General features: G+C 46.4%; 1 protein-coding gene across 1 annotated transcript in view; it reads right to left on the bottom strand.

Annotated features, from left to right (window-relative positions):
• Positions 1 to 3,101, bottom strand: part of LOC149338118 (uncharacterized) — an 83,933-nt gene extending 80,832 nt beyond the window's left edge. Inside the window, exon 1 of the mRNA XM_089550105.1 lies at positions 2,163 to 3,101. Within this exon, the coding sequence (XP_089406231.1) occupies positions 2,163 to 3,101 (939 nt within the window). The remainder of the gene's footprint in view (positions 1 to 2,162) is intronic.
• Positions 3,102 to 12,035: the final 8,934 nt, after the last annotated feature.

Here is a 12,035-nt window from a genome sequence, read left to right as displayed (position 1 = left end):
GCTCGTGCGCCACGCGGTTCGCTGCTGAAGAAGACGAAGCTCGACGTTCCATCCTGGCCGTCTCGGTGTGCGCTGGCATCACCTCGGTGTTGGCGTTCCTCTGCCGTCTGGACGCGGCGCTACCTGTACCAACTGCTACGTGACAATATTGTGTGCCCAGAATAGAAAGTGGGAGGCAGGACACCCACATCATAAGATGCTTGGAAAACTTAAATCAAAACAGGCACTAGACAAGGCGAAAAAGTTTTATAGAATTCGCTAGTAATACCATCTGGCCCAGGAGATTTCTGGCTCTGCAGGGCAGAAATGGCTGATTGAATTTCATCCAAAGTGATAGGTCCCTTCACTATAGCACACTTCTCATCGTCAAGTCGAGGGCAGTTTCCGAGTAAGGAACTGTAATCGAAACCCTGATTTGGATCTTCGCAACTGCCAAACAGCTTTCGATAATAGTCGAAGAAAGCAGCAAGAATACCAGGCGCATCGCTGTATGTGCAATCACCATACTGAATTTCCAATATTTCCTTCGCAAGAGCATTCTCTCTTTCATCACTCAGGGCCCGACGAGAAGGTTGCTCATCAAGAAACCTTCGGGACCTAGATCGGAAAAAGGCCCCCTTATATCTTTCTGTCGCAAATTGTTGAAGCTCTGCTTTTACGGTATTAATCTCTTCGAGATATGCACCCGGGCTTACCCTCTCTAGCTCATGTAGCTCCGTTAGGGTGCGCACAAGCTCGCGGAGGTGGTGTCTCTTCAGGAAAGCGATTCTTGCTGAGGCCTCAATTGCCAAGTTTTTGATCTCCTGTTTAAACAAATCCCACTTCTGAAAAACGGAAAGATCATGGCGTGACTATACGTCCTTCAAAGAAGTAGGTACAGCACGCTGAAAGATTTCGTCTGAGAGCAGACAGTTATTAATCTTCCACAACTCCCATCGAGGGTGAAGTACATGCCGAGTGTACCTCCCTATCTGAAGAGACACCATACAGTGGTCACTGAAGAAGATTGGCCGCACCCAGTAGCCAAACACACTTGCTAACGCGTCTACAGAAACGTAAATTCTGTCAAGGCGAGCATTAGAGGAAAACTGGAAATGAGTGAAATGTATACTGTCGCCTTTTTCCTGTCCCACATCCACAGGACTATATTCAGAAACCAAGTCGGTAAGTAATGCAGCACTAGGGTCGTATCTCTTACATACCACTGATCGGTCCTCATCCCTACAAACGCAATTAAAATCTCCCAACAATATAATTTTGCGGTCCGTGCACAAATGTTCAACTAATGACAGAAAGAAAAACCTTCTATCGCGCTGCCTTGTGGGGCCTAAACACAAATAATCCCCCACTGTACACCTGAAATGGTGAGATCACAGCATATAAGTCGCCCCTCGTCATCTATGCAATAAGACATGGCTGTTATTTCTAGCGTGTTCGCCAGGAATAGCATACAACCTCCTGATAAGCCTCTCGCGTGGCTTACAATAATGTTGTATTCCGACAAAAAAGGCTCGAGAGCAGCTGCTGTCTCTTCATCAGAGGACAACTTTGTTTCCTGGATAGCGGCCACAGACACAGTCCATTTCTTTCAGAGATGCCGTACCTGCTGTTGCCTCCTACGATTACGCATACCCCTAACGTTAAGGGCAGCGACTTGATATGCTGCGACGCTCGCCATTTTTGGTGCCAGTCTTAACAAACGCCATCCCCTGGAATGGGGTGGCCCGCCTCCAAATTGGCGGCCTCTCGGGCAGACATTGCCCTCCTCTTTAACGCCGCCCTTCCCGTGGCCTCTACACATGGTGCCTTGTGGTCAGCGCCATCGATACACACGTCGTCAGCATCTGCTGGACGTTTCAAAGGTGCGGTGCTGTCCATGTCTTCCTCTGAGACAGCCAAGGCCTCGGCCCACGAACCCGAGGGGAGCACATCACTCGCTGCCACACTAACAGCCGACAGAGAACCGGACACGCCAGAGATCGAGCCACACACGGCTCACCGTTACCCTCCAAAGACGAAGCAGAATAAGCAACAGAGGAGGATCGGCGAGCATTCACTGGCTGTATCGCCTCGTCTGACTCCACAGGAGGCATATCCGAACGTTGACCTGTGGCGACGAGGTGTTCCTGTGCAGCAAGCACAGCAGTCTCTGTAGCACTCACGGGGAGGCCCGGGTCCAGCGGTTTTCGTTCTGGAGGCGCGGATGCTAGATGGCCAGTCACTTCAGATTCCGTGTTGGTTTGAGGTGTTGAAGTCGTCTGTTCCCCATCTATTCGATGCTCACTACTTAGTTCTCCGGTCGCGTCGACAACCTCAGACACATCCATGATGTGTTCTGATGCCACGTCATCTTCCCGTGACCACTGGCCTTGACGCAGCCTGTCAGCGTAACTCAAGACACAGTTCTGCGCAGTATGGCCAAAGCGTCGGCACTGGGTGCACCGAGGCGTGCGACACTGGCGCCGTACATGTCCAACCCGGCTGCATCGCAGGCACAGTGGAGGTCTCCCTGGGATAAGGACTAATGTCTGCACTCCATAAACATTAAGAGTGTGTGGGATTGTGCTTGCTGACACTCCATCCTTGAGTGTGAGGGAGATTTCACGGTTCGACGTTTCCATATGCTCCATCCCTGGGCATCGCCACTTTTCACGCTCCACAGACTGAATCGTGCCATAAGGCTCTAATGCTTCCACAATCCTCCGGTGTTCCATATAGCGAGGAAGCCAAAGGAGCTTAACCTTGACGTTCTTGGTATCCGGGTCAAACACCATGCACCGCAGTCCTTTGACAGGAAACTCCGCTTTCTTAACAAGCTTCAGTTTGGAAGAACTACTCTCGCAGGTAACCATCCACACATGGCTCATTTGGTATTGACCAATGCACAAAATTTCCCGGAGATCCAATATCTTTGCGAGTGCGTCACGGAAGTCAGGTGCTCGGTACGGGCGACCCTTAAGGTCAGCATGCAGGAAAACGGTATTAAGGACAACATTACCGGTAGGCAATCGGGGAAGTACAACTTTGTACGAGTCCGTAGTGTCCTGAGACGTCAGTTGACCTCGGCCAACGGCCGATGCGCTGTTTCCAGCAAGGAGCATGTTTAAGCACAGCCGAACAGAACGGCTTCTCGGTGGTTTGTAATGAACCACTGCGCCATAGCTGCGATGTCAAGCCGTCGTCCTGAATGAATATTTATAACAAGCCTTAATGGTGGCTGCTACCTGCCGGTGGGCGGCGCTGTCATCGCTGGCTGTACCGGCTGCATTTGGCGAACACGCCACCCGGGGGGAAACGGCACAGGTGTGGCACAGGTGTGGCATGCAGAAAGGGGTATGACCTCAGACGACTAGTCAGTGGTGCTTTGTTTAATTTCGTAGGCCCCTGACCTCGGAAGAGAGGTGAGGGTGCCGTAAGTTTCATTATTGCCATTTTGCACTGTGTTAAATTTAAAAATAAAAAAATCTCTGCCGCTCCCGTAACCGAGAGTAGAGTAAGCATGAAATGTTTACGGGCCTAATGTCATCTCGGTGGACACCCGAACCGCACCGTACAGGAAGGAAGGAACGCCAGCACCCGTTCAGCGCGATGCCTTGCCATTTGAACGCAAGGTTTTTTGAGGAAAGGAAATGGCGCAGTAATTATCTGTCATCTCGGTGGACACCCGAACCACACCGTAATGGAAGGGAGGAACGCCACCACCCGTTCGGCGCGATGCCTTGCCCTTTGAACGCAGCGCTTCTCCCCCGGGCCCCTGTGCGCCTGCGCAGCTTTGCTTCGATGCGCGAAGCCCCTAAGAGATCACGTATGACAACGAAGTGTATCGTGGCATTTATGTGCTTTTTGCACGTGTTATTAGAAATCGGAAATTATAATTCCGTGCATTATCAAACGCACAGCGACTGATATCTTGGTAAACATTGAGAAGGCACTGGCAGCAGTTATTTTTTGTGACTCCTTTGGAGACCATCCGGCGCTTGCATGCCGGTCGCGTAGGAGGGCTTAGAGAGTCTCGTTAAATCTCGTTAAGTCTCGTACGGTGCCCGGATGTTCTCGTTTCAGAGCCCGGATAACTGGAATTCAGTGCCCGGATGACTGGAATTCAGTGCCCGGATGACTGGAATTCATTGCCCGGATGAGTGGATTTCAGTGCCCGGATGAGTGGATTTCAGTGCCCGGATGAGTGGATTTCAGTGCCCGGATGAGTGGAATTCAGTGCCCGGATGAGTGGATTTCAGTGCCCGGATGATGGCTCTCGGTCTCGGCGTGACGTCACCACACTGCCGACAACGGGGGCTAAAAGCATTTCATGCTTAATATGATTCTCGTTGCTCGCGCTCACGAGTGTTTTTGAAGCCACTCTGTAGTATTGTTACTTTAAGTTTGTCAAACTCGTGACTTTTCTCGCGGAGGTGTTTCGAAAGAGGGAGGTTGGGGAGGGATTGGTTATGTGAGCGGTGGTTATTAAATCTGAAACGGAAGGAATTGTCTGTTTGGCCTATGTATTGCATTCGACAGTGGCCACACTCGAGCATGTAAACCGCGTTGCTGGTATCGCAATTCAGGTCTTCCCGGATAGAATGCTTGAAATTTGAATGGGTGCTTTTAGCCAGTGCCGTGGTTTCATGTGTTTGCAGACTTGACATCGGCTTTTTATGCATGGTGTGCAACCTACAGCTCTCGGTTTATTGACTGTCGAATGGACAACATGGTTTTGCAGATTTTTTGGTCTCCTATATGTTACTTGGGGGACCGTTGTGAAAATATTTGAAAGACGGTCACTCTGTTCTATGATATTAAGGTGTTTTTGTAGGATCTTTTTAATATTCGGGAGATTATTTGTGAAGGTTAGTATAAGATTACAGCGCTGTGATGATGGCTGAGATTCATTAATGACATGATTAATATTAGTTGCTTCTGCCTTTTTAATGGCATCGTTGATTATAGAAGACGGGTAATGTTGTTTTTTTTAGAGTGTCCCGCATGCGATTAGCATTTTCGTGAAAATCTTCCGATCGTGAGCAAATTCGTTTGAATCTGATGGCCTGTGAGTATGGGATTGAAGTTTTGCAGTGGCGTGGGTGGCAGCTGTTGAAATGAAGATACTGTTGTCTGTCTGTGGGTTTTTTATAGACACTAGTGATTAATGTACTTCCTTCTACTCGAACCAGAACATCCAGGAAGTTAATTTTATTGGTTGATTAGGTGTGTGTGAAAGAGATATTGGGATGGATTTTGTTGAATGAGGCGATAAAGTGGATGAGTTCGTCCTCGGTTTCTGTCCAAACTATGAATATGTCATCCAGAAAGCGTTTGTAAAAAGCTGGTTTTGTTGGATATGAGGACAGAAAGTCTGATTCAATTTTGTTCACAAATATGTTGGCGTAATTTCGAGCCATTTTTGTGCTCATAGCTGTACCGCTAGTTTGAAGATAATATGAGTTGTTGAACTCAAAGGTGTTAAGTTTAAGGACCAAATTTGCAAGTGTCTCGACGGCACTTGGACTAGGGGTGTCTAGAATTTTGTATTCTTTATATGATCCAACCATTGCCTGAATTCCGTCGTCATGTGGGATGTTAGTGTAAAGTGATACCACATCCAGGGTAACTAGGAAAGCGCCTTGAGGGAAGGTGACATTCGATAATTCTTTCAGGAAGTTTTTAGTGTCGCGTATGTAAGATGGATGTTTCGGGGGTATATGTTTGATGAGCGAATCGATATACTCTGAGATCGGTTCTGTTACTGTGCCAATACCAGAAACAATCGGTCTCCCTGGATGATTCTGTTTGTGTATTTTCGGAAGCATGTAGAAGCGCCCCGCGGAGAAATTTCTTCGCGTGGGCGCCTTACCTACTCGCGGTGGTAATTCACCTTCATCTGTTAGTTTTTTTATAGTTTGCTCTACGATGTTCTTTTTTTTTCTTTATTGTGTCACGGATTCTCTCCGTGTAGGGGGCAGAGGTAAAGGCAAAATGCCTGACAGAGCCTCTGCGCCCCCACAGTTCAAGGCAGCATGACGTGTCATTTACATACATATTTGCTAAACATTTTTAGCACACAACAGAAAGCAAAAAAAAATTCAGTTATTTAGATCACATGTCTTCACAGCATTAGTTTTTCTTGAACATAGTATATTTTAAAGAGGAAGAAAAGGCATATGCAATAGGTATTATGTAATAACAAAATTGGCTTGCATCAGAAGCCAATCAAAGAAAAGAAAAAGCACAATTCATTGGTCCGAAAAATAAATCGCATATGCAGTAAATAGATCAGTACACACAAGCATTTCAGAAAAAAACAAGGTTTAGACTGATGTGTAGGGTACATGCTGAAACAATGGCAAATATATTGTACACCGAACAGAGAAATAACATAACATAATATAACATAAATAACAGAAATAACATAACATAATGCAACGTAGCTGAGGTTACATGTGTTATCATGGATGAGCGCAAGTTAACAAAAAGAGAATGCAATGTCACTGCCTACAAATAGCTTTTTACAGTTCTTTTTGAAGTTGTGGAAGGATTGTGTGTATTGTACATTAAAGTGATCACGGTTTAATATGTTAATTGTTTGATAATTCAATGTTTGCCTTCCGTAATTAGTTCTTGTGGCGGGCTTGAGATGGTGTGGTCTACGTATTGGGTATGAAGTGCAACTGTCTACGGGTATTGTGTGCAGCCTATTTTTATAAATCCACTGAAGTAGTTTGAAATAATAAACTTGATCCGCTTTAAGCATGCTGTGTTTAATGAAGAGCGGTTTTGTTCGGAGTCCTCGTTTGTCACCAATATAGTTTTCACACATTCTAAATATTTTCTTTTGTATCATGATTAGTTTGTTGTAGTTTGAAGCTGTCGTAGTTCCCCATACTAGAATGCCGTAACTGAGTTTTGAATAAAAAGTGAATAGTATAATGCTTGCTTCAACCAGGTGGGTAGTATATTTTGTATTTTATACATGCAGCCAGTAACTCGAGATAGCTCACTTTTTAATTTGTTAACGTGAGTATTCCATGTAAGGTCCTCTGTAAACCATACGCCCAAGAACTTTTGCTCTGTGACTTCTTCCAGTAGCGTGTCCTCAAATTTCAGATGAACACAGTAGGGGTCTCTTTTATTTGCTGACTTAAAAATTATGTATTTGGTTTTGCATGTGTTTAAACTCAGCCGGTTGCTTTTAAGCCATCCGGAAAGATGCAGGAGTTAACTGTTAGCTGATGATTCTATGCCCTCTTTTGTGGTGCCAGTGAAGAAGATATTTTTGTCGTCAGCATACATTATTATTTCAGGGGAGTTTGGTATTGACGTTATATCATTTATGTATACAAGAAATAAGAGGGGTCCTAAGATTGATCCTTGAGGGACGCCATATTCGACTTTCAATTTTTGTGACACCAGACTGTCGACGCATACATACTGATACCGATTTGAGAGATATGATGTAGTTAAATTCTTCGCTACACCTCGGACACCGTACACAGCAAGCTTCTTAAGAAGGATATCGTGTTGCACAGTATCGAATGCCTTTTTCAAGTCCAAGAAGATTCCCAGAGTAAGCAGTTTGTTTTCGATGTTTTCAATTATTTTGTCCTTTATGTTTATCAAAGCTTGTTCTGCAGACTTACCCTTTTGAAAGCCATACTGCGACTTGGTAATTACATCGTGTTTATGTAAAAAAGACGAGAGCCTATCATTGATAACACGCTCAAATATCTTGGAAAATACCGGCAGAACAGATATCGGCCTGTAGTTGGTAAGCTTTTTCTCATCTCCACCTTTATAAACAGGGGTGACCTTAGCTATTTTTAATTCATATGGGAACACACCACGTGTAAGCATCTCGTTTATTATATAAGTTAATACAGGACTAATAAGATGAGCGACATGCTTGACAGGTAAGGCCTTTATTTCGTCTTCCCCGCCTGCAGCTTTGTTTTCTAGCGCCATGATAATTCTTTCAATTTCAGCAGGGGTCGCTGGTGCAAGCATAATGGAATCAACCTGCCCTCCAGTCATAAAACTATCCACTTCTGAGTTTTGTCCACTATATACCCCTGTGCTAATAAAGTGTCGATTCATTTCATTCACAAGCTCTTTCCCAACTACGCTGGCATTATCGATTACAATTTCATTCACGATATGTGTTTTTCGCCCTCGGCCAGTTAAATCGTTCACAGTATTCCACAGTCTGCGTTGATCGTTCTGAATGACGTGAAATTTTCTTTCGTAATAATCATCTTTTGCCTTTTTCAGATCGAAGTTTAATTTGTTTCTGAATCTTTTAAACTCTGTCAATATGTCGCAATTTCGAGAGGTAATGAAACTGTGGTACAATTTATTCTTTTTACGTATTATTTTGTATAAGACCGCAGTTATCGATGGTTTTCTAACTTTTTTATTTCTTTTTTTCTGCTTTCGCAGAGGGAAGGCTGTATTGTAGCACTGTTTCAATTTGTGTAAGAAGATCTTGTACGCAGTTGCGGGGTTATGCTCATCGTAGACTGCCTGCCAGCTTTCTTGGTTGATAAGACAGCTGAACATGTTTAACGCAGTTTCGTTTATCGTGCGGAGCAAGAGGTTTCCTTCATCATTATGTTGTTCCTTGTAGGATGCGTTTACTAGACAGAACACGGGCAGGTGATCGCTGATGTCATTCAAGATTACTCCAACGGAAAGACCTTCGCTATCTATGTCTGTGACACAGATGTCAAGGGATGTGGCCGTGTGAACGGTAACTCTAGTGGGCAGTGTTATCACATTGTTGCACGCGTACTGGTGAACAACGTCTTGAAATGTATTGGCGTGTAAGTTATCGGATATTTTGTCAATATTTATATCTCCAAGGATCATAAACGGCGCGTTCTCCGAGCTAAAAGAACAAAGTGAAGCTTCAAGAAACTGCATGAATTCAGATACGCAGCCAGAAGGTGGCCTGTACACGGCGCAGACAGTGGTGTTAAGCACTTTCACCGATAAGCTCTCGACATTTTCATCCATTCTGCACATGCTACCTAATACCTTGTACGGTAACTTATCTTTCAGGTAAATGGCTATCCCGCCACCTCTTTTGTTTTTTCTACTTATGCTTTCCCATTTGTAATCCTGGAGGTAAGGGGGTTCGTTTTCTTCTGTCAGCCACGTTTCTGTAAGTACTATAACGCAAAATTTTAAGCTAAGTGAATGCAGAAACATTTCAAGATCTTGAACCTTATTTTTAAGGCTTCTCATGTTTAGATGAATTGCTGTAAACTTTCCTACACCGTTTTTGTATTTTTCATTGAAATGATCACATTCGTAATAGTGGCATTCCTGTGGTATGTCTTCCATGATAGCTGTTTTGCACTGTACAGCTTCTACAGCATTTCTAGACAATTATCTGCTCAATGTCAGCCACGCTGCCAATTCTGTGACTTGTGGTTCGCTCGTCCTTGCGGGCAAAATTTTTCCCGCCAGCCACCCACACGAACTTCCATCCAGCTACTTTTTTCTGAGCGATCGCAGCACCCAGAATTATCTTGTTTGAGCGGGTCAGGTGCTCGTTCACATAAATGGGTGTGCCGTCTCCGCCATAATCAAGATCTTTTGTGGTCATCCTCTGCGTTCTCGCTTTTTGCAGAATTTTTCTCGTTTTGTGCGTTGTACAAAGCGGACAACAATGTTCTTTTTGGAAGAGTTTGATGTGGGCACACGATGGCAGATGTCAATGTCCGAATCAGCAATCGGCTCATTCAGAGTACTCCCGATCCTCCTCACAACATCGACGACGTCACCTTCCTCGGGCACTCCCTTTATTTCCAAGTTGTTCATCCTCTGATACTGCTCTAGTTGATCTATCCTTTCACTCAATCTACAGTTTTCAGCTTCTAGCTCCGCGTTTTTCTGTGAAAGACTTTGGACTTCCTTTCTAAGTTCTTTCATTTCACTTATGATTTCATTGACACCATCACAGGTATCGTTGCAGTTTTTGACACTTTCTTTCAATGACCTGAGATCTGTCCTTAGTTCACGCCTCAGGTCCTCAAGTGCCTTGGCAAGATCTTTCACATCCATACTCATTTGCGTTTCAAGTATGGCAAGTGCCTTACAGAACTACCCAACAAAATCAAAGGCAGTGTCAGATACAATGTTTGCTGTGTTCGGCAGCAGTGCACAGCCAAGATTTCAGGCTTTATACAATAGAAAAGAATATTGCTCACCTGCCGAAGATACAGAAATTAGGTGTTGCTCTGTGGTGCACCGCTGCCGAACTGAAGACTCAGCTGAGGCGTCGCTCCTAATACAGGCAAATTCGTCCACCGCGGGCGTCCTTGTGAATGCGCTGTTTCACCACGAAGCTTGTAATGCTTGCAGTTATCCGCTGACAGCCGCTGATAGCACCGGACCAACGACGAAGCGATGCCCTGCCGAAGATACAGGAATTAGGTGTTGCTCTGTGGTGCACCGCTGCCGAACTGAAGACTCAGCTGAGGCGTCGCTCCTAATACAGGCAAATTCGTCCACCGCGGGCGTCCTTGTGAATGCGCTGTTTCACCACGAAGCTTGTAATGCTTGCAGTTATCCGCTGACAGCCGCTGATAGCACCGGACCAACGACGAAGCGATGCCCTGCCGAAGATACAGAAATTAGGTGTTGCTCTGTAGTGCACCGCTGCCGAACTGAAGACTCAGCTGAGGCGTCGCTCCTAATACAGGCAAATTCGTCCACCGCGGGCGTCCTTGTGAATGCGCTGTTTCACCACGAAGCTTGTAATGCTTGCAGTTATCCGCTGACAGCCGCTGATAGCACCGGACCAACGACGAAGCGATGCCCTGCCGAAGATACAGAAATTAGGTGTTGCTCTGTGGTGCACCGCTGCCGAACTGAAGACTCAGCTGAGGCGTGGCTCCTAATACAGGCAAATTCGTCCACCGCGGGCGTCCTCGTGAATGCGCTGTTTCACCACGAAGCTTGTAATGCTTGCAGTTATCCGCTGACAGCCGCTGATAGCACCGGACCAACGACGAAGCGATGCCCTGCCGAAGATACAGAAATTAGGTGTTGCTCTGTGGTGCACCGCTGCCGAACTGAAGACTCAGCTGAGGCGTGGCTCCTAATACAGGCAAATTCGTCCACCGCGGGCGTCCTCGTGAATGCGCTGTTTCACCACGAAGCTTGTAATGCTTGCAGTTATCCGCTGACAGCCGCTGATAGCACCGGACCAACGACGAAGCGATGCCCTGCCGAAGATACAGAAATTAGGTGTTCCTCTCTGGTGCACCGCTGCCGAACTAAGACTCAGCTGAGGCGTCGCTCCTAATACAGGCAAATTCGTCCACCGCGGGCGTCCTTGTGAATGCGCTGTTTCACCACGAAGCTTGTAATGCTTGCAGTTATCCGCTGACGGCCGCTGATAGCACCGGACCAACGACGAAGCGATGCCCTGCCGAAGATACAGAAATTAGGTGTTGCTCTGTGGTGCACCGCTGCCGAACTGAAGACTCAGCTGATGCGTCGCTCCTAATACAGGCAAATTCGTCCACAGCGGGCGTCCTTGTGAATGCGCTGTTTCAACACGAAGCTTGTAATGCTTGCAGTTATCCGCTGACGGCCGCTGATAGCACCGGACCAACGACGAAGCGATGCCCTGCCGAGGATACAGAAATTAGGTGTTGCTCTCTGGTGCACCGCTGCCGAACTGAAGACTCAGCTGAGGCGTCGCTCCTAATACAGGCAAATTCGTCCACAGCGGGCGTCCTTGTGAATGCGCTGTTTCACCACGACGCTTGTAATGCTTGCAGTTATCCGCTGACGGCCGCTGATAGCACCGGACCAACGACGAAGCGATGCCCTGCCGAAGATACAGAAATTAGGTGTTGCTCTCTGGTGCACCGCTGCCGAACTGAAGACTCAGCTGAGGCGTCGCTCCTAATACAGGCAAATTCGTCCACAGCGGGCGTCCTTGTGAATGCGCTGTTTCACCACGAAGCTTGTAATGCTTGCAGTTATCCGCTGACGGCCGCTGATAGCACCGGACCAACGACGAAGCG

The sequence above is a fragment of the Amblyomma mixtum genome, chromosome 6, assembly GCF_055824585.1.
Source record: "Amblyomma mixtum isolate Tamu chromosome 6, ASM5582458v1, whole genome shotgun sequence".
Lineage (NCBI taxonomy): Eukaryota > Metazoa > Arthropoda > Arachnida > Ixodida > Ixodidae > Amblyomma > Amblyomma mixtum.
This window is presented reverse-complemented; position numbering and strand designations above follow the sequence as displayed.